The sequence below is a fragment of the Bombus terrestris genome, chromosome 10, assembly GCF_910591885.1.
Source record: "Bombus terrestris chromosome 10, iyBomTerr1.2, whole genome shotgun sequence".
In the NCBI taxonomy this organism is placed as follows: domain Eukaryota; kingdom Metazoa; phylum Arthropoda; class Insecta; order Hymenoptera; family Apidae; genus Bombus; species Bombus terrestris.
Window position 1 is genome coordinate 860996 of NC_063278.1, and position 23617 is coordinate 884612.

The 23617-nt window shown below is 39.2% G+C and overlaps 1 protein-coding gene across 3 annotated transcripts in view; it reads left to right on the forward strand.

Annotated features, from left to right (window-relative positions):
- The window catches only part of LOC100649815 (tyrosine-protein kinase Drl), a 104976-nt gene extending 81766 nt beyond the window's left edge, over nucleotides 1–23210 (forward strand). For all 3 annotated transcript variants that reach the window (XM_048409137.1, XM_048409139.1, XM_048409138.1), the window contains 6 exons: nucleotides 886–1060; nucleotides 7898–8102; nucleotides 16129–16285; nucleotides 17179–17446; nucleotides 18131–18317; nucleotides 19768–23210. In XM_048409137.1, the coding sequence (XP_048265094.1) occupies nucleotides 886–1060; nucleotides 7898–8102; nucleotides 16129–16285; nucleotides 17179–17446; nucleotides 18131–18317; nucleotides 19768–20016 (1241 nt within the window). In that variant the 3' untranslated portion in view covers nucleotides 20017–23210. The remainder of the gene's footprint in view (nucleotides 1–885; nucleotides 1061–7897; nucleotides 8103–16128; nucleotides 16286–17178; nucleotides 17447–18130; nucleotides 18318–19767) is intronic.
- The last annotated feature ends 407 nt before the right edge of the window (nucleotides 23211–23617 follow it).

The following is a 23617-nucleotide window of genomic DNA, read 5'->3' on the forward strand; positions in this document are numbered from 1 at the left end:
TATATACCCGACCTCTCGACGTGTGCTCTTGGATTCTTCAAAGAGGACTGCCTTGACCTTACATCATTTCTTGGTCTTCTCGGGGAGACGACCCCCGCTACGCTCGGATCACGCCACCGTTCGCGCCTATCATCGCATATGCCGCATTCTTTTGAAACAGCAGAACGAAATCGACGTTTCTGGAAATCGCTGCTTGGCGGCAACTATGCGCTCGTCGATACATTGTATGTCCCTCGTCGGGCAGATAAGGCGATCCGCCTGCGACATCGTAGGACCGCGAGCGACGGCCAGAAACGCGACCCATGCCAAAGTCTCGCAGCGTAACAAAGCGTACACCCGCCTCTTATTGATGCGCTACATCAATTTATGGAAATCTAATAATTTTCTATAGAATGGAGCTTTATAATGTGTGTATATTAATAATAGCAGATGTGTTATTGAAAAATTTCTTGTCGCGTCTTATTCAAAAGTTTTAGTATTTTAACTTTAAAATTTGTAATCGAGAAAACAAAATTTAAAATCATAAAGCTAAAATTTGTATTATGATATCGAATACTTGAATGAACTCTTTAACTTCATTTTACTCAGTTAAAATGAACTCTTGAATCTATCTTTATATATATATATCTTAATTTATAATTTTAAAGAAGATAATAATTCTTAAAATTTTTAACGTTGTATCTAAAAATATTATTAACTCGTTATTTATCTAATTTTCAGCAAATGTTGTAATATTTATGTGCGGAGATGTACATACGCAATTTCCCCACACTTTGATTCATGTGTTACGGAGCACGAAATATTATACATAGCTAGATATAATAGAAACGATAAGTCGGATTACTCAAAGATACGAAAACGAAACTACTAGGATTTTTGTTGCAGGAGTGCAAGCACCTCCCAGAAATGATTCGGTACGTTTGGAACCAGGACCTTTGGTGAATGGTGCCGGAGCTCTTTATATCGCCGCAACATGTGCGTGCGCTTTGATATTAGTCGTTGGAAGCGTAGCAAGCGCCTTGTACATTCGCAACAGCAAGGCTCGCATTCAAGAATCCCAGTAAGTATATACAATTTCCATATGCCGGTTATCACATTGCTACGAATTCCGGTTTCACGTTCGAATTACCCAGGAAATTTATTTTTAACTCGGGTTAGACGAAAGTAATGGTTAAATACACTTTGCAAGTTACGAATTTCGACGTTATTTGAATAAGCTACGAATACAAAAAAATTTTACGAGTATTTCTTCTCTCGTTCTCTCTATATAGTTCTCTATAGTTAAACGTTTAAATGAAATTTTACTAGTAAGCATATGGGAAACTCGTGTCAAGATTCAATTTGTAAGCATTGTGTAAGTCATTTACGCAGTATAAGCCATGTGCTGATAATGAAACAGACGCGTGTCCTGCACCGTTTTATGTTTTAATAACTAACCTTTAAGATTCATATTTAAGATGTTTGTTATCGAATAAATCGTCACGATGCAGATGAAATTATCGATACCTTTGTACATAAGTAAGAAACATTACAACGATGCTGTTTTATCATTCGCTTTGGAGAATAAGACAAAGCAGTTTTGTACTACGCTAAATCGCTATTCTTTAATGAATATTTATTGCCTTCGAATTAAACGTTAAAGAACTGATTAAAAAATATTATGGGATTGACGTACTTACGAAGCGATGTGTGCCTTCGGTTTAACGATCGTTTTTCTTAATTAGTAGTCTCAAGTGAGAAGTACGTATGCTTTAAACGCAAACAGGAAAATTTTGTAGTGCCACTGTCGGGAAATCGGAACAGTACCGGAAAATGCAGCAGAGGCGGTCATCTTACGATATTTGTATAAACGAAGAGTAGATAAATATTTTCAGTAATGCTTTAAATACTGATTGGCATTTCAAATGTCACGAGTAGAATCGGACACAAGCGAATAAATGAAAATCAGCGGCAAACGGGACGCTGAAACGCGGCGACGCGTAGGCCACTGACTGCTCGTAAGATTCGCACGGTTGGCAGGTTTTCACGTATCGTCGCGCGCGTCGGGCGCATTCTCATTTCCCACCAGCAACCGGAGAGTGAAAAGTCGTCGACGTGCGTTGCCGGTTGTCGTGAATTTTCCGTTGGATACGGCAACTGCCGAGTTGGGCTGGTCTCTCGGCCCGGTTCACCGCAGGGAAGAGACAGAAGGGCAGAGAAAGATTTCTACACCCCCGCGGGAAATTCATGGGATAAGCTGGATAGGAACTCGTCCGCATGAAATATCCTTTCAATAAGCCCCGGTGATACGTCGGTCGCTTGCCACGGCAGCCGACATTTTATTGCACGGCTACACGCCCCCGTTCGAAAGAGGACTCCTGCGGGAGAGAATGTAAGCAGCGAATTCAGAGGGATGGAATCGCTCTCCATCTTCGCCTGTTCCTCGCCTTTTCCCCTGCTATATCTCGCTTCCGTTCCACTCGTCTTTCCCTCTGTGCGAACCACTTGTCTCTTTTGCAGATGTACGGAACGAACTAGCTCAGTCTGGCATCATGGGAAAATGCTTCTCTTATTTGTACCGATCGACTGAAATGCTTCGCATCCGTCTAGAACGAAAGCTTCCGAAGGGTTCATGAAGTCATTATACCGCAATTTTTCTTTCTTCGCGTCCGATTCGCCTAGCTTGTAAAAATTATTTCGACTCTTCTCTTACGTTAGACGTTTGTCTTTTATATAGATAGTAATTTGTTTGTTGAGAAGCGATAGTTAGAAAAATTTGATATCTGAGATATATACATGTTGTATACTTGACAAGTTACTATAAACTTTGAAAGATACCGTTGTGATAAAGTACGTGTTTGATATCAAACATTAACTGAACATCGTATAAAGGTAGTTTTTCCATCGAACTTTTATAACCTATTTCATGATGCATAAATTATTAGCTGTACGTATATAGCAAAGCAACTTATCCAAGAAGATTGCGGTAAAAGAAGATCCGAGGCAAAGTTTCAAGAAGGCAGAACTTTTACCTCCCTTGTACTTGCTTCTCTACTACCTCTCCAGCTTCTCTCTTCTTTGTACGGACTCGTCGTATACTTCCTCCGAATATATTAGTTCTTCCTAGACTTTTGGCATGCGATTTTTCACGCGACTTACGAGAAAAAAAGTATCGTTCAAATTTGCGGCAACGTGATCCACTCCGTTCTATTCGTTTCTAATTTTTGTCTCTCCTCTGTTATAATTAACTGCTTGTACTTCGTCGCTATAATTTTTGCAGATGATTCAAATATATAAATTAATAGACAAATTATATCGCAATCTGTTTCCTTCCTACAGGACTCACATAACATAGTGGAATAGCAAGGTCAATGAGCAAAAGTAGATCCAAACAAGACGGAGGTACAATTTCTACTAACATATTTCAAGGTCTACATGCTTTATTTTACGAAACACCGAAACAATATTTCCCGTTATTTGCTCGACGTTTGTAATTTCTTCAAAATTGTACGTTTGATTTGACGCGTGTCTAAGCATGAATAAAAATCAAGCAAAATTAATCAAGTTTCTTGAAAACATGTCTCGTACGAAGAAAATCGTATTCCGTATATTTAACTTCTTTCTTCGTGTATAATCACCTTCTTGACATATCCATGAAAACTGAATGGCGCATTGCGCTTCGTTCTGACATGTCATGGACATTCCAGTTCGCTTTTTCAAGGCCGACCTGAAACCCGAAGCTGAAGTTTTAATTCGCTGATCTAATTAAAAAACTCGATCGAAACCCGAAAAACCACAAACGTGTCACCTGATCATTGTGAAAATTTAAAGTCTAGAAATCGCCTTCTTCTCGATTCTGCAAGTAGAATACCTTGGAAATATGTATTCGAATTAGATGCTGCACGAAAGAGTTTCATTAACAGAAATATCCTGCGAGGTATTATAAATAAATGTTCTACGAAGCACGTTATTAGATTAAAACCCGTACTAAGTCTAACTTTAATTAAGAGACGCTCTTTGCAATACACGTATTAACGCTCGAGCGTACGAGAAATGTACTTAACGGTAGGTAGGTAGGAGAGCCTCTAGATTACGTAAGTAGGTACTTCAATTACACATTCAATTGAAACTCCGTTATATCTGGTATTAACGAATTAAATACTTTCTTGCTCGATCGCCCGATATCGACGAAACGAATCTCATTGCACGATAAAATTATAAAAACGAGATCAAAAGGCAAAAACTTCCACCGACCTTTCATCTTCGTTTCCTTTGTACGTCGCCTTTCCGATTTCCCCCAAAGTAGATCAATTGTCTCCTGACGGGCATTATTAAATCTTTTGAAGCTCCTCGTCATGGATTTTTCTTAAGAAGCAAATAGTTCGAGACCCCTTTTGACGACGAATATTACCGAGCTAATTTTAATACGTACCTATTTCTGCCTTTTCTACTACTGACTCTTATGGCCAAGAGCATCGTCGTGTTCAAATGTATTATTCATTCAACGTATTATCCTTTTCATGTCAGACTCGTAAATATATCAATTTTCACTTCCGCGTTGAAGTAACGTCGAATGTCCTTTTTTTTTGTTCGTAAGTATACAGATTAGAAAGACGAGTGTTGTAACAAACGTAGTATAACAACGTGACGATTAATTAATCATAATAAGGATGAATTCATTATTTCCAGAATTATCTGATAATTTCACGTTCGAAATGCACTTTTTGTTTGTGTGGTTATTACGGTTTTTTTTCTATAAAATACCTCTATAGATACGAGGGTTTACGATTCGTAGTTGGATCGTACAATTCGGTAAATCATCGCATTACGTTACACCACGAGTCTGTTGTACAATAATTTACTAATTAATAATATCGGTCGAAAGGTAATAATATTAATTGAGAAGTGATAAATTATTCATCATAGACTTCTGTCGCGCAAACGATATGTAAATAGTTTTTGAGATCGAATTTTCGAATTTCTTGAATATTTTCATATAAGGAGAATCTACTTTGTGTCGCTATCAGCATACGTTAAAATGTTGTGACCTACAACAGCGAAATAGCGGAAAGTGTGATTTTTCAAAAAATAGTTTGTTGAAATTATTTCTAATTAAAACTTAATTCGCAACTTCAAAAGTGCAATATATTCTAGCAAATATCTTTTCCTCCTACTTCTTGGTAGCGGTATATTTATCGTGAAAGTAACTGTAAAATCTGTAGGGGAAACGGAATTTTATTTCGAAGCGGGCGGCGTTAAATCTTTACACACAGAAATGTGCATTATCTACCTATTACGATATTCCCACAACGAAGAAGATATGCCTTTCGTGTCATAAAAGATATTTACTTTTATAGCTCGATTATTACGAACGAACAAAAAACTTTCCATGTTTTATCATACCTTCGATTCATATTCCTTTTTTGCTGAACCTTTTTTTGAAATCGTACAAAACTCGCGTATCTAACGAAAGTACATTCTACTCTTACATTTATACAATATGTAATATCGCGTATTATATTTTGTAAATAGTATTAGGTGAACCATCGATTCTTACATAGATTCTAACATAGTTGCAAAGACGGTATCTTCTATTAAGATATTACATTTGACTAAAAAGTACATTGCGAATACGTTTAACCGAAACATTTCGTTTCGTTTTCATTTCGCGAAGTAACGATAGTTGCAGTTCCAATAACAGTTTTCGATGAATTTTCGACCATTCTTCAAACGTCCACATCCACTAAGGCTGTAATCTGAAATTTTAATACATCGAGTGGGCACTTTTATCATGGTCCCCCGACAGGGAATATGGGGAATATTTTCATGGAAAGGAAATTTTAGGAGAAAGGGGAGACAGAAGTAGCCCTTCTTCTTCTGAAAATGCCTCCTTACCTCGTTTCCCGCGGCGTCTTTCGCTTTGGGGAAGTCCCGGCACGGCATGGGCCAATTGTCTCTCGAGGGATATATTAGCTCTTTTGAGTCTTTTCAGGCTGATAACGCGCGGCAAAACGAGGATCCTTCTTCTCCTGCCCTTATACGTCTCCTTCGGGGGCGAGGCTACAGATTTTACATCCGTTCGCTCGAGTAAACACAGCATCCACCGTTGCACCCTCGTTCCCGTTACCATGTCGATCTCGACTCTACGCGCAAAGCACGATTTTGATATTGGACGAGACAACGTTGTCCTTTGCGGCGAAATATTCCATTCACAAACGGAGACAAGAAATTTCTTCGCGCTTGTTCCTTATATCCCATGTACAGTAGATGCTCTTGGCAATATTTTTACGCAGCAAATGTGTATAGCATTTTATTTTAATACGGTATCGAGTTTACGATCTCATTAGACCGGTACATACGAAATATATCGATACCGCGAAGTTCTAATACGATAGGCAACTACTACCCATTAAATGTTCTCTTATCGTCGATTATCAGCTATATTAAAAGACATAAAATATCACATATCACGTATATTTATCGTTAGGAATATTTAAAGTAAAAATATCAAGATCTTATTATCGATCTTAAACGTCGGATAATTAAACGGAATAACTAACATCCGTTTATAAGAATTATATACGTTTGAAAATTTACAAGAAAACTAAAGCAGCTTTTATGTACGTGTCGTTGAAACGTGCAACTAGTTCCAGAAATGTCATTAACTTCGAATAAATTGAACGGGATGTAAACAGTGATTCATGCATAACGATCCATGTATCGACGTTAAAGTAGCCTGTAGCGATAAAGTCGACTGTGAACGTTACAAATTGAACAGCGTTTTTTAATTTAATGCGCCAATAAATTACGGCTACGTATTTGCTACGTATTTATACAGAAATTATCGCGCACGAATGTGTCACTAGCAGCGAAATAAAGTAAATCGGGCATGCTAAATCCGAACTCGTACTACGGCATAAAATATAAGCCCGTCCTCGGACATGAATACAAAGAATTGGGGAAAAAAACCGAGCGTGGAATATTTGAAATCGTTGGCGCAATGTGTTTCTCTTTTTCGTTCACCTTTTTGGCGAATCGCGGTAGTGGATTTACATGCGCAAAACGGCCAATAAATCCGACGAAATATCGGAATTACCGTTCCTCCGCGAATTCTCTCCCGGTATTTTAGTTTTCTCGGTATCCGTACCTCCGTTTATCGTTCTCCTCGTCTTCTATCTCGCCGCTTTTGAGCCTCTTTCTGCTCTAATATCTCGCTGCAAAGGGGAACGAGACCCTCTTTGAAAATTTTTCCCCGCAGGCTAAGCGGTAATTTCACACGCTACGAGAACTTTTCACGGGATCGATCATACCGGATACGCTGCCGAATGTGCTCGCAAACCTTCTGTTACGTCGAGTTACGAATTTCAGGAAAAAACCAACGACCATCGTGAAACTCGATGTGAATAATAAACGAAGTCATAAAACTTGATTCTGAAACTGATTAACATCGCAAGAAAGAACTGTTTTACCTCATAGAATAAATTATCATTACATCGAAATAAAAATGTGGAACTATAACAATTTCGTTACATAATATGAATTTCACCGGCAACTTATAACTTCTTTCTGGTTAAACTTTTGAACAAAAAATTTTTAAATAATACGTTAATAGTACGCCATTAGAACATCGAAAAGAAATGGAAAATATTTGATCGTAGACGAGAGATTGTGATCCTTGTTCCAGCGTTATTTGGAAATTCGCTTAAAAGCATCGAGGTGTCAAAGGCAATTCGGTGGATTAGAATGAAAGTAACGACGAGGCAGAAAAAGCTAGCAGCAGCGCAGCGGTAGCAAGTGTCTCTCGCGATTATAACTCACGCAACTCGGCTCCCGGTGCAAAGCATGTCGTGCATCGTAGAAATAATTAGCCTCGTGTATAATCATTAACCGGTGACTACAGGATCGTCTGTTCTTTCAGGAAAACACTGCCCTGCTGTAGCTATTCGGCGGCAGACACCGGCGGCTTAGCCAGAAGTTCTGTCCTGGTTAGAGTCGACCCACGACCCGGAAGCGCGAATTCCGGAAGTTACGCAACCATTGCCGACCTAGAGCCACTCTATGCGAGACCTTGCGGTTCCAGAGCGAGTTACTACGCTTCCAGCCATGTGACGCATCTGAGCCAGGTATAGTGCAAAATCATTTTACGGAAACTTCGGCAAGATATTGCATTAAGTACCTACATACGTTGGTTTCGAACCGGGGGAATGTGAAACTCTCCAGGCAGGAGATGCTATGCCGAGTTGCCTCTAAAGTTTCCGAGTTTAACCGAGTGTAGCCCTGCCTTACGTGTCGCGAAACATCCTTGCTTCGATCTAATCAATTTTATATTTGATTGAACGTGATATACGATTTTACGGAGACCGTATGCAGTTGGTTTAAATTTTTGAAAACGCGTTAAAGTATCGAGACGATATATTCGCTCCGAGAAGAGGTACGACGCAACTCCAAGCAAAGAGAGATCGGCAAATGTTCGGCAAAAAAAAAAAAAGCTTAATGCTTACGTATTCTATCGTTTAAGGGAGACGAAATAAAATACTCGAAGAGGTTCTTTGTAACAGAGATGGTTTCATGCTACTTGTTGAAGCATTACTGCGAGAGGCGAAGAATTCCACACAACGCATAACAAATAAGACGCAACAAATAAGAAATACTACAATTCGCTATAGAAAACATCTCGAATAATTTTTTAATTATATTTACTTCTTTAATTTGATTCTCTAGAATCGAGAAATGCTTTTGTTTCTTTAGATGAATCTCTCGATCGTGTCGATCCTTTCAAATTGATGACAATTGAAAATTATCATAATTATCAAAACAGAAACAAAAATTATTTAATATTACGATAAATAATGTTTAAGAAATTTTGAACGGATGAAAAATCCATGTTTAGCTCCAAAGCTAAATAAAGAGGCAATTTTGATAATATCGAATCGATTGACCGATCGTACCGAAGTTTAAAACTGCTTCTCTTGTAAAAAAAAAAAAAAAAAAAAAAAAAAAAAAAAAAAAAAAAAATAGAAAATACGAATTATCGTGTTCTCAAATGTGGTGAACCAACGATATCGAAACTCCAGTGAAACCACATTTTAAAGATTTTTTTTTTTTATTTATTAATATTATGTAATTACATAACAGTGTTTATCTGTTGCGCTGTATTTTACTTGTTCTTACTGTAACGGTAATTAAAAAGATATTTCTTTTTATTTATCTGACCGGAAACTTTCGCGCGTCACTGTACGTTTCAAAGAATTCCAGATATCTATGACCAATAAAGACAAAGAAATTATTATCGAGATACGTATGTAGGAACGTGTTAGTGCGAAAAAATTAGTGTGTCAATGAATCAAGAACAATGTTTCGCAAACTCGTAAACTATGACTCTCGTATACGATTGGACAATTCAATATGTCGGCTTATCGTGTTTCTTCGAATAGCGTAATGGGCTTTAAAAGCGGCGAAGCAGTCCGCGAAACAAAGTCGAAGGGTAGATGAGGAACTCTCATAGAGAAATTCGATTTTCTCACGGCCCTTCTCTTTCTATCCTGGCTGCATCTTCCTCGCGAACTCCGTCTTGCATTCTCTTTTCGTTCTCTACGTCGTTCTTTCAGTAGCGAAAACGAAGACTGCGAGGCGATTCTGTTTTCCGGCGTGGCCGGTCTCGTCTGGCCTCGCGTGCGAGACGAGAGGTGCATTCAAAAACTTTATCGAATTTGTGGTCGTAGGGGCCACTTTCTACCAACAACTTTCTCCACCCAGTGCTTTCAAACCTTTCGGCTCTTTATTCAGCTGCTTCGAACCTGCCAACCTACAACTTCCTTCTAACCGAGCGAACACACGACCGTTCACCAGAAATTGGTACACGTGATAAAACCCTTTTCCTTCGCATCCTTTCCCCCTTTTGCTCCCGTTGCCTCTTGTTGCTTCTGTCAAGCTTCCTGCTTCGTCCTCCTCGGGGAGATAATTCCCCCGGAGGAAAAGGTAAGATCTGCTTTTCTTGGTCCTGAGTCTACATGTAATCCGATACTTGATTTGCCACGCGACTTTCGCGAAGAAGAATCATTTTATTCGTCTTATTTCGTTGGTCATAGATACCTGGAATTCTTTGGAACCGTGCAGAAGTGTGCAAAGGTTATCGGTCGGATAAATTTTTCTCTTCGTGTCCCAAAAGCGATATTTGGAAGAATATGAAGGGAATTTAAGACAAAGTTCGATATAATGCAAAGATACGTAGTTAATTCTCCGTGAACAGCGAGTCGACGATCTATACGAAATTTCGAAAAGTTTCGACTTTATGTAGCAAATACTTATATAACGCATTAATTAACGTATTAATATCGATAAGTATTTTAGATCTCCCCGGAGCTTAAAATGATATTAGAAAAATTAAATTTCATCACAAATGATCCAGTTTATCTATAGAATGTGGAAAATATGTTTCCTCGTGGAAGGCTAACTTGGCAAAGAATTTTATTAAAACTAAGGAAAAGAAATTTTTTACATTCAGGCACAAGATTATATATCCAAACACTGCCTTTTTACACGATTTGTCACGATTGACGCAAATTGGCACGAAAGACGATCGAAGGTAAAATATAAATCTCTACCGGAAATTAATATACATATATATAGTTAGACGGTTTGACGGACGATTAAAAGAAACGCAACTTTCCTGTGATATTATTCTTTTAATTAAAAAACCATCATCGTCGTTGCCTAATTTGAATTCTTAATTCCATATAAATGGAAATATAAGACCCTCGTTATATGCCAACGTGAGTACAAAGGGAAACCGAGTGTAACTGTGTAATCGATCATCGGTGCTTGAGTGAATAATTAATAAAGCGAATAAATCGACAATTTACAATTTTTATCCTGCTTCGAGAAGACGTATAGAGGCGACGCGGTGAAACGACGAGGACGGGGCGCGGGTGCTGCGAGGTCGTGACTTCTTCTTTTCGCCCTTTCACCTTCTCGCGTTCTCCATTAAAGAACACGATCCCTCTATTCGCTTGTGCCGTTGCTTTCGGACCAGGCACGCTTCAGTCGCTGATCTCTTTGATCGCTTAGAATTCAAATTTCAATGGAATCAAGTACATAAATCGAAGGATGTGTGATGAAAGGAGACGATGTACTTTTGTTCGATAAGAACTCTTCTCTTCGAGCGACTTATCGAAAAATTGTGCTATCGTTAGGAAAGAAATTCACATTTTAGTACATTTTATCGTAGTTCTTATCTCTTTCTGTACTAGTGTATACTACTACTACTACTTCAGTGCCAGTGGTAAAAGTAGCCAATTCCTTGAACTAATTATAGTTTTCTGTAAACGAGAGACATAAGATAAGGTTACTAGTGATTGAACATTTCGTGATACGACATTGCACGAGATTCTACAAATATTTCATGATTTCCGCAATTTTAACAAAATAGCACGATAAAAATTCATCGACGAATAACGTATGTATGTATGAAAATCTCTGGACGTACGGGGCACGACATGCCGTAAATGCGAAATAGCTAGAATAATAACCTCTTTAACGACTCGACGTGACTCGCCTTTCCGCTTGGTGCGTATTTAAAACGAAAACAAAGAAAACATAGAAGGGAAGAGAACGGGGAGAAGCAGGAGGAGGAAAAAACAGAGATCGCGCAAATGTCGAATAAATATGCAATGGAGTTTAGAAAGAGCAGCCGGGCATGGCTCGATTCACGTAACAAAGTCTAGCCGGCACTTTCCGGCTCGAAACGAGCGTTTTACATTAATTTGCCGGGAAAAAGAAACGGCTCGGTACCACCTGTGCTCGGCTATTCAAAGAGGAGGTTGGCAAAGGGGACGGACGAAGGTTACACACGCGGTTAGAGAGGCAGAGAAAGGGGGTGAATCAGGGTGAAAGGTGGAGAGAAGCTAGAGAGAAACTGCAAGTGGGTCCTGTGATTGTTTCGGCTTTGATCTTGGATCAATTTACCGGGTATACGCGTATGCCTGAACCCTCGGTGTCCTCGTCTGAAACGCCACCCTCCTGCTATACCGGCGACTGTGCGTCACCGACACGAAGAACCACGAAGAGAGGAGCGTTTATACAAACGCGTACAGACGTAAGTACGCGCACCTCAGACGCGAATATACAAGTATACACGCGCGCGCGCGCGCGCGCACACACACACACACACAAACATATGTTTGTACGTAACCACGATCCTTAGGGAAAACTTATCCTCCGCCCTGATTCCGCACCCTTTCCCTCGCTTACTCGCTCGCTCGCTCGTTCGCTCGTTCGCCAGCTCTCTTCAAACTCAGCCAGTCATGTAATGCAGCAACGTCTTATCCCTCCTGTAAAACGATACGCTTGAGATCCCATTGCTGAAGAAGCCATTACTGTTCCTGTTTACCGGGGACCTTCGGTTTCAGAACAGATGCGTTTTCCTCCTGATTTTCCCGATAGACGCGGAGAACAACCATCCTTTCGTCATCGAAAGAAAGATAAGAAAATAGTCGTAGTCGATGGTGCGCGAAACTACACTACGACGAAGCTACGGTAAAACTGCTTAACATGCATAGGCTGATAGCCCGTATTTAACGTTTTGTATCTTAATTGTAAATGTCGGTCCTCGAATCGACGATTCGGGTCAGCGTTGCCTCAAGAAGTTCTTGTCGCTTTATCTTCGATCAAGCTTCTCGATGTAAAGTCGTGTACTGAAATTGAAGCTTTGAATTATTTAAACAGTTCCTGTAGTTATTCGTGAAGCTTCTAGGTGGATTCTGTGTAACTAAGAACTTTTATTCCGTTTAAAAATAATCGGACGACGTAGAAACGTTGGAAAACTTTCGGTACCAGAAGGAAATGTCGAGTGTCTTCGCTTTATCTTCAAATTGCTTTGATAGTATCTATATCGTACCATCGTACGAACGTCAGTTGTCGAACACGACGACTTAAACGCACTGGCGTAAATTGTAAATTTGTTGTAAAGTTACTCTATACTTCAGCTTTAATATGTGCTCCCATTTATTCAAGTTAATAAATTCTGTCGGTTCTTACAAGCGATATCGAAATTCCTAAAATCGAACTCGATTAAGCCAGATACACGTGTCATTCAATTTCTATATCCTCTCGCTTTCCCCTCTCTTATCGATTTACTTCGTCGTTTCTTTGCCGAATAAAATTCTATCTAGCCGAGAATTAAAGAGCAACGTAGTCAGCTCTTAAACTTGTCACCGTTAAACGCGCCGAATAAGTTGTATAAGTCGATTCTCTGGTTTACCCGAACGATATCGCCTTTCGTCCCATGGTCGATGGTTTAATATAGTTAAATCGGAAACTGTATTATTAATTAGCCGGATTGAAATTAAAAGTTTCAAACACGACCCTCGTGACGAGGAGGCTAGGCGGCGCCTAAAAACGATGCTTTCAAAGTGACTCGAACGGGAAACAAACGACGACGTTTGACGAGACCCTCTCGATAAATAAATCGAATTGCTGCATCGTACGCGTCCAGCAAAAAGTTCGCTGCTGGCGCCGTTAAATCAATAGACCGATTGTGATTGTATAAAAGCGACTCGTCAGTCTACATTCATTACAAAAAAAAAATACGTTTGCAGCCGGTTCAATTCCTCTTCCCATTCGTTTCTCGCGGCAATTACGAATCCGTTTTTTCAAACTAATAGCAGCCGCTTGTTAATTATGCGTCGGACGAAGTTGTTAGCATTGAAAAATTTGATTTGCTTCGATGAGCAATTCAGCGATGAGCAAAGCAATCGCCATGCGGCCGGGCACGAAACAAATAACAATAATCAACGTTGGGGGATAATATTTATTACTCGTTTTCCGAAATCTCATTTACCACGTTTGCGTCATTTTCCACTGTCGCCCACGATATTTGCTTCCAATTTGCAATCGAATTGTAATAGCAGCGTATACTCGTGATATATACGAAACGCGATATCAATCGAAAAACATCTTTCCTACAGAACTTTAACGAGTTATTCCACGCGACAATTTCCTTCTTCTTAAGATTATACGATAACCTGTCATCTACGTATATCTTATTCTTATTTATTACTTATTTGTTTAATAATCACATTGCCACACGTAGATGGTTAAAAAAGTTTATACAGCGCGGGTCGTTTCCATTTATTTTCTCGTAGATTCCAAAGGAGAAGAGGGATACCTACTGATGTTTTACACATATAATCTAGTACAAGCAGGTGGGATATTTTTATTTTCACTGCTTTTACTTTCAGTATTACTTCATCGTAAATCTGTTATTTAATTCCCATGATATGTGCGTTGTAATATGAAATACCGATTAAAATCGTTGGAATTTAGAATTTTCCGATAAACATAACGAGTATGTTTCCATACTTATATATACCTTTAATATTATATATACCATACTTATGGTCAATATGATGTATATGTATATGTATATGACAGTGATATAATACTCTGGCGAATCGATCTATTTGACACTTTTTACAAACGCACAAAGAAAAACGTGGAACAAACGAAGCAGAATTTTGAAACAGAGACCATGCATTATAGCCGATTTCCTACGCGGTTTGATAAAGCCTGCGTCATAGCATTAAACTACAAAAGCGTAACTTGCGCGTAAAGTGCTCTAATAATCTAATCACTGCTGCATTATATAGACGAATAAAGCGAAGCATTTGATAACATCATTAGCGTCTTATTTTTATAGCACACGGCGCATTCGGGCGTAATTCACTTCGCCATAGAAAACCTCGTTACTGGTTGCAAACAATATAATTAAAAGTGCCTAGCAGCGGTGCCGGCTATCGCGTTTAAACCATGGCGAAAGCAACATGGAAGCATCCGCTTTGCTTTCCATAATAACGAAATTATTGCGTCCCGTCAACTACCGGAAAACCTCCCCCCCGCCCCTCTCTCTCACTCTCTCTCTCTCTCTCAATACCGCACCGCACCGGCCCGTGTCGCTTCGCGTTGCGATTATCAGTTAAACAAAGGTGCGCTTCTCGTTTCTATTTATATTTATAAGCTTATTCCGCGTTCCAAATTCCACGCTTCGAATTCCGCAACGGTCCTTTATAAGTCTCTCGGCATGCTCGCTAGCCGATTTTAAATTGTCTCATTGCATTTTCATTAACAAACGGAAAAGAGAGAAAGTAGAAGCGAAAAACGAGCAGGACAAGAATTCTCTCGCGTCGAAAAGAAGAAGAAGAAAAAAAAAGAAAAGCGATAAAGAAAATTAGAAATGGAGAAACTGAAACCGGCGAGAGGAGAACAGAGAATGAGACCGACGAGCGGAACGAAACGCGGTAATGAAAACCAGCGGACAAAGCGGAAGAAAGAAGCTAGCTGGAAGTAGATTTTTTTTCTGTCGTCGCGTCGGATAAGAATTACAGAGCACGGTAAGTCGTGATATTAGCCAGCCGTATTCTCGTCGAACGTTGTCCTCGAAGTTTCGACGAATGATCTCAACCGCGACATCCTTCTCCGGCTCGGGAAATCTTTCTTTTCAACTTGGTGATCGCGTTACTTTTCAAATCGGGCACGCCCTCCGATAATTTACACGCCGCCAATGCTTCTCACAGCTGGTTTTCCATCGTCTTCTGCCTCTTTTTTTCTCGCTAGTGTCGCTGGTCTCGCACGTACACGTACAAAACTCGGTGCACGCGTAGACGCGTGCAAATGGAATGGGAGGGGCCGAAGGCAAAACTCCGGAAAATTGAAATTAATGAATAACCGGTCTCCCTGCAGCCCTGTTTGCTCCCCGTCGGAGCTGTCCTACGCTTCGCAACGCAGGAACCGCTGGAAAACCGTTGAGGAACAAAGGGGAATGTGGCTACGATGGAAACGACGATATAACGATGACACGGCCGGACGTGGGGCAAGAGGGGAAGGAGCGAAGGGAAGCCGGTCCTTCTCTTTTTTTCTTCTTGCCATTCTTCTTGTCCTTCGGGGACTTCGCGACCTCTTTCGTATCCTGTTACAGGCGACAAATGCTTTTTTAATGAGTTCCCCCGCGAAGGGATTTTGTTCTCTGATGAATTATGCAGACGCCGTGTGACGCGATCGAGAGACGCCGAGAACGGTTGCAAATTGTTTAGGAATCTCTTTGGTGTCTGTGCGCATCAGGCTTAATACCTCCGTGTCCTGTCTGTTAATTTATAGTCGACCGATCCTTGCGAGAAGGCTAGGGCACTCGCGGTATCGAGGTCTGCGCTCTACTGTCGCAATCTCGTACAGGAGGGCACCTTCGGACGCGTCTACAAAGGTACCTTGGAATTGGTCGGCCGTGAACAAGAAGTCATCATAAAGACAGTCACAGGTATCGATGTATTAGTATCGTGTTGGAGAGGCGTGATATCGGGCTTTGGCAATAGCAACGACTCGTCGCTTTAGGAATAGTAAGAGAGTCGTTGACGTTTTAAATCAATATCGTACAAAATATTTCTTCTTCTTAACTTTTTAAATTAATTGGAACATCTTTACTGATCGTTAGAACATCTTGAAACGTTTCGCAACTACGTAAGTAGGTTGCAACAGCTTCATGTTCCAACCTCTTTTACGATCAGACAAATTCGAGAATGTGTCATTCTATCAACCAACACGATATTAATAATAACATGATGAAAGATTTCTTTTATACAAAGATTTTTTATACATAAGTTTTACTTTCAAAACTCCTTATAATACATATTTAAGTAACTTACGATTTGCTAAAGTATTTAAACGATATTTTGATATTTAATATTTTAATTGAAATTGAATAAAATGTTGCAATGTGATTTATATGCGTATGTTTACGTGCTAGATTAAACAAGTTTATCAACATCGGTACGAAAAATTGAAAATATTATTCGATAATTTAATTTTCAATTATGCGTACAGGTGTTCAAATTTGAACGCAAGTTGTACTACTCTAGGCTAGCGACGCGCGATAAGGTAGAAAATCATGTATCTGCCGCAGATTCGTAAAACGGAACGAAAAAAGAAAACGATTAAACGAAACGAGGAAAATATTTAAATAACAAAATCTGTTACAAAATGAATATATCCTGTTAGTTAAAGACAACAAAAATAATCGTAAAATCGTAATTATCGTAAATTGTTTAATATCTTATAGCCTAAATTTTACGATTTTCAAACGCGTTAACGATAACATGAAAGATAATAGAAATTACTAGAGGAATTAATAAGAGATCGTGTTAATCATTTTAGAAGTGGCATCGGCTTATCAAGCCTCTTTGCTGGTGGTCGAGGGCTCGCAGCTGGCAGGATTAGTGCATGCAAACATAGCTTCGCTCGCCGCCGCCTGCCTGGATAGTTCTTGTCCGTTATTGGCATACACGAGTTCACCAGGCGAGTTGAATTTGAAGTTGTACCTTACCGACGGAAACCATCATCCTGGGACCAGGGACTTGGTGCACGTTGGCGCGCAGGTTGCTAGAGCAGGGGCATTCTTGCACGGTCGAGGGCTCTTGCACAGGTGATTGCGTCTACGTATCTCTCTATTCGGTAGATTGACTAGAATGTGAACTGAATTGCTGTCACATAGAGTGACTAAGATACACGAATACCACTCGTTGCCAGTAGGTGTAAATTATGCAAACAATGTGTAAATGAGTTCTGCTTCTCAAATGGAATTATAAAGTACTGTTTTCATAAGATCGACGAATGCGAAAATATATTTGTGGTTAATCAATCGTATCTTTGAAGCTTGAAAGATAATGCGCGAATAAAAATTGCAATAAAGCGTATGTATAGTAACTATAATATATTATATGCCGACATTGTAATTGCAGGCCAATTTAGCAGACTTTCCAAATCTTTTATCTATCTCGATTAAATAACTAAAGAATAAGAATTAAACGTGTTAGGTAAACAAAGAAAAGACAAAGAAATTAAAATGACGTACTTTGATATATATTTATACAAGATGATTTGAAAATCATGGTACAGAAAGAGCCTATTGTAAATGGAGCGTATGCAAAAAAGCAAAAAAAAAGTTACGCGAGTAACTATATTTTTTCTGTCTATGTTACGGCTTCCAAATCATCCTGTATAATAGCTTTCTCGTATCTGTATCATTTATACTATAGAACATGCTGACACAAAGTTTGGCTGGAAAGAAGGTTCGGAACATCCTGTATAACCGACAATATGTTTCCAGGGATATCGCTGCCAGAAACTGTTTGATCGAGCCAAGCAGTCTTCGCGTGCGATTAGCTGATACGGCTTTGGCGCGAGATCTCTTCCCTCAGGATTACCATTGTCTCGGTGATAACGAGAACAGACCCATTCGTTGGATGGCCTTGGAGACTCTCCAGCACAATCAGTATAGCACGGCGACGGACGTGGTACGGACTATAATTCGCATTGAATTCCAATAAACTTTTGAAGCTGTACCACCACTCCCTAACGATAACGAACGACTGAATTTTCTAATAAAATCAGTAGACTAATATACATTTAAATTATCTATTGGAAGATTATTTTTGCTATCTATTATATACTATATACATACGTATATTATCGTATACATCTTTAAGTGAAATATTATTACGTATATTAACGTCAGACGCCTTTCTATTAATTTCGAAGAATCTAATTTCTGAATTTGACTTTTAATTCAGAAATCAAGAATTCGAACATAAAGAACGTTTCAAGCAACAAGACCAGTCTATAGACCATTACAAATGTCAGTCTTATCGTCGCGTTATATTTTATTTTATTCGTATTATATCTTATTATATATTAATTGTATTCGTCTCGTGGCACCTATAAACTGATTAGCGAAAGTCAACAGAAAGACAACTAAAATTACAAGAAGTATAATATATTTGGTTCGGGATAGTCGTTTTTGTATTAAACACAGAAAGGTAAACCGAATAGTTGGCGGCATTCTACGCACTCTAGTTGAAAATCGCTGGCGTATCGCCTCTCAAAAACTAATTTAATCGGTTCTTGATATTCCCACTATACGCAAGTATGATGATTACGAAGCATAGAATTATTATTGTAGTTTGGTGATCCAAATATTTGTATTAAAGTAGATGTTCTGATCATAGCTGATGGAGAGAATCGATTGATTTTTACCACATGAATTGGAATTATATAAATTATATGCTCTCTCGCGTTATGTTTCGACCAACACGTATAAACGGAATTCTATTGTACACAGGTTGATTGAATAATCAATTTAAGAAAAAAAGAAAAAAGATACTTGGCCAAATTTGTATCCGTGCGATAGGTTAAATTATGATGCGTTTTTAAACGAAACAGAAAAAAAAAAAATATTTCGTACCAATGGATCGCTTCTTCGAGGAAAAAAGATTCTTTAAAACGTAGAAAGGAAATTTATTTAAATGAGAAGCGACTCCATAAATAGTTACCTATTTAAATTTGCTTATACATCGTGAAAGATACATATATAACATACGTTGTAACTTTTGTTACGATATTATCACACTGATACATAAAATATGAAAGTAGATACTTGTAACGAAGTAAATCATTTTCAAGTGACATTATCGAAGAGCGTTTTTTTACGTTGAAAGAAGCTATTACGGATATAAAGACATACAAATGGACAAAATGGATAAGATTATTAAATAACGAGGAGTTTCGGTAGTTTCGAATTTTAATAAAAAGAAACATTTTATCGAGAATCGCAGATTTGATGAAACCGCGAGAAAGTAATAAACGCTATATCGTTCGTTTGCTAAAAATTATACGAACGTAAGTGAACTCTTTTATCGAACATGATGACGAGTAATTATTCCTTTTCTTTTCTTTTCTCTTTGCAAGTGGTCATTCGGAGTGTTCCTGTGGGAATTGGCGACGATGGGCCAGCAACCGTACGTCGAGGTGGATCCTTTCGAAATGATGGCGTGTCTTCGAGATGGTTATCGACTGGCCCAACCGAGGCCATGCCCGGACGAATTTTTCGCTGTAATGGCCGTCTGTTGGTTAGGCCTTTCCAGAGACCGGCCGACCATGCCTCAACTTCTCGCCTATCTGCAAGACTTTCACGATGCCCTGGGCGGCTTCGTTTAAAATATTTATACTCGAACGTCTCACGATGTTCCTTGAAACAGCGAAGCATTCTGGAATGATATGTTCGAATCACGTCGCGGAACCTTTCCGTCAACGTCCCTCGCGAGAGTTCTGAACGCAAGAAAGAGGATTCAACGTGAGCGGGAATCAAAACGAAGACTCATCGAGAGAGAGACTCACGATAAAGATAGCTCGGCGATGAATGACGAATTTTTTGAAAGTAACCAACACCGCCCAGAAGGGCGTGGTTTTTCATTTAAAAAAGGATAAAAAAAGACGAGACTCGAAAGCGGAGATGCAATCGTATGGAATTGAAGATCACTGCCCATTTGCAATCGTACAGAATTGAAAATCACTGCCCATATTATTGATCGTCAGCAACGGTACTCGACATTCCCTCTGGCGCGTATCGGCGGGCCACGTTGTTTTCGAAATTCCGTTTGGAGAATCAAACAGGTGAATGGAAACAGGCGATGATGGTTGAACAAGACTGAGATGCAATTCCGCGGATTAAAATGATTCGATTACGGAGAAACGAACGAAGTGCGGCCCGATCGGCGATGGAAAGATCGATGCGGATATATCCGTCCATAGCAGTTAAAAAAAAAGGGACTCGAAGCGCGCAACATTTTTTATAACGTGACAGAAAACGCGGCGCCTGTGAACTCGCAGTCACCGCTATCCGTTGTGCGCGTTACAACATCGGTTCGCAGGCGCGCTTTCGCAACGTTCTCCTTGGTTTCTTTCTTTCTTTTGCAAATTTTACGATGTCGCTACTTTTCCATAATCTCGAAGCATGTTAGAAAAGATTACAACGATTTTCACTTGCCAAACTTGAAAGAAAATGTTGCGTGAAACTTAAATGGTCTCGTCGATTCGAGCACTGCGTCAAAAATCTCTATAATCAAAATTGTATTCGATCAAAATGTGCGAATCTGCTACTTCGCAAGGCCGAGAATAACCGGATGACTATTTTCTTAGACATTTTCAAACGCTTTTATTCGCGTCAATATTTGACTGTTCAGCTACGCGTGCAAAATTCTTCTAGCAAATTTCAAAGCAAAGAGTACAAAGTCTTGCGTTCTTCTCAAGTGTCTTTTCGCAAGTACATTCGCGATATCGACTATGCTATGATATTACGATATTGGATCACATAAAAATATACTCTTTGTACGGAATAAGAGAAACAGCTCTAGAATTTTGGCAAGTTATAAACGAAGTTATCTGCGCATGTATAGCTACTTCTGTGGTATCGTTAACCTGAAAAATATTTGCTTGCAACGATTTTATAAATAATGCATCGAGCTCGAAAAGGGGAAAGTTTGCAGCAAGAGGGGAGACAGAACACAGGCAAGAATACGGTATATTGCCTCTTGCTAACGCATTTTCCGGGAAATTATTCCGATTATTAAAACTTTCGCAAACGTGCGAACATTTACAAATAATTTCACTCAGATTCCTAAACGCAACCTCGTAAACATAATTTCCCTCGAACGAAGTACGTAATAGGAATAATTTAGTAAAAATTGAAATAAACTCAGTATCGCGAATGTATTTTCTGAAAAGCTCGATGATGCGACGATCTAAGCAGAAATATGCGAATGTCGTATTGCGTAAAAAAGATCGAGGCCTATTACGCGGAGAGTTATAAAACTAACGTTACATGCATTTTCGTATGTAATTTGAGATTGTTTGTATTATCCGTTTTGACACGAAACAGTATCAAGACGATTCTATTTGGGCAAGGACGTTTAACGTTCCTTGAGCCTAATAAGAGGCTCGAGAGGTTCGCGGTGCATTGGTTGCGAAGTTTCAGCGTTATCTTTAGTTGCGATCATCGTTATAGAATAATTTATCAAAGAGATTATCGGTGCGAATTTATTACAATGTATTTACGTTACGCTATTCTATTATCGGTTGCAACATTGATTCTCGACGAATGAAAAGAAGCGGCTTACATATCAAACAAAGATCTATCTCGTGTGTTCTCTTTATCCTATCGGAATGTTTTTTAATCGCAATTTAATTCTATAAAGCGATATTTGTCCGAATAGCAGGATATCGCTACTGTTCCGTGTCTCGATGGATAAGATAAAACAATCTGGGAACACGGAACCGTTGATTTCGATGAATCCTTTCGATTCCTTTGAAGAAGCGCTTGCATCGTCCGAGCGCGCTGGATCACGATTATATTCGATGGTTATTCGTTAAGTATCGCGATTGCGAAACTTTCATATAATCGTAACCGAAACGACGGAGGGAGCAAAAGCGAAGCTCGGGACACATAGGAATCAAATTGTCGTATCTGACCTTCCATAAGCATATACTGTTACGTAAATGGGCGGTCGAACTATACGTACTCGTAGTTATGTACCTATTAGCCACACCGCGCAAGTCACTTCAAATATCCACGTCTCGCGTCGGATTGCACAAATTATGCAGCATGTCAAACAAGTCGCAATGTCGTGGTTTTCGCTGAGCATTTAACCGTTTGCGGTCCGGCTTATTCTTCCCACCGTTCGTCCACTCTGTTCTATTATATTAATCGAAGCGGACACTTGTCACCGTTTGTCTCCGCGATACTTTTCTCTAGTTTTATCATTTGACACGCGCGTGTTGCAACTTCGTGACAAGTGTACCGTAAATCTCGCGGTGAAACATCTTTGCGTTTAACAAACGGCAAGTTACGTACGAAGACTCGTGTTTTACTACTCGATTAAATTTCGAGCAGTATTTATATAAATTTCGATGGATGAATCGATAGGCGATGCGCTGGTAAATCCAAATGGAAAATCGCAAAGAATTATTCGAAACTAGTGTTTAATACGTTTATGATACAATTACGAATCGTTTATTGGACGAAACGCTCTGCGTAGATCGATCACCGTCAACTCCTATTCTTCGAGCGTAAGATATTTCAACAGAAATTAGTAGGATATTTTTATGCGGAAAGATATACGTACATCTTTAGGTACTAAAGATACCAAACATATATATTTAAGGATAAAAAGCTATTTTCTAGTCTTTACTAGTCTAATTGTTTAACGATATGTCAACCTTAGTCACGAGCTTATCGAAAGAGACATTTTATTTCAAAAATATAATTTAACATCGTCGATTCGACGTAGCACTTTTGTGCTTGACGTCTAGTCATCAAATAATTTACGGTTAACATTTAGTTTATAAGTTAATGGGCAAGAGCGAAAAGAAAGATGTTTGATTGGCTGCGTAGGAAAGAGGAAAGTTGTTGTTGGGTTTCTTTAAAACTATCGAAGCGACAGCGATAATTGCGGCGAAAAATTCATAATAAGACGCGAGATGACGTAACACACACGTTTAAATGTACTCGATGTGTAAATGTCGCATGTTCCTGACTACGACCATTAACTTTATCGCACTCTCTCTTTCTCGTCCCTTTCTCCCAGCCCCATTTTTCGACTATACCTCTTCGACGCGTTATAAAAAGCTGAATCTACCGTCTCACTTCGTAACTATTGCCTACGAGCATTTCACTACTACTAATTAATATTACTATTTAAAGTAACTATTGCTCGCTACTATTTATTACGACGTCCTAAAGTCGATTTATTTTACGAAATCG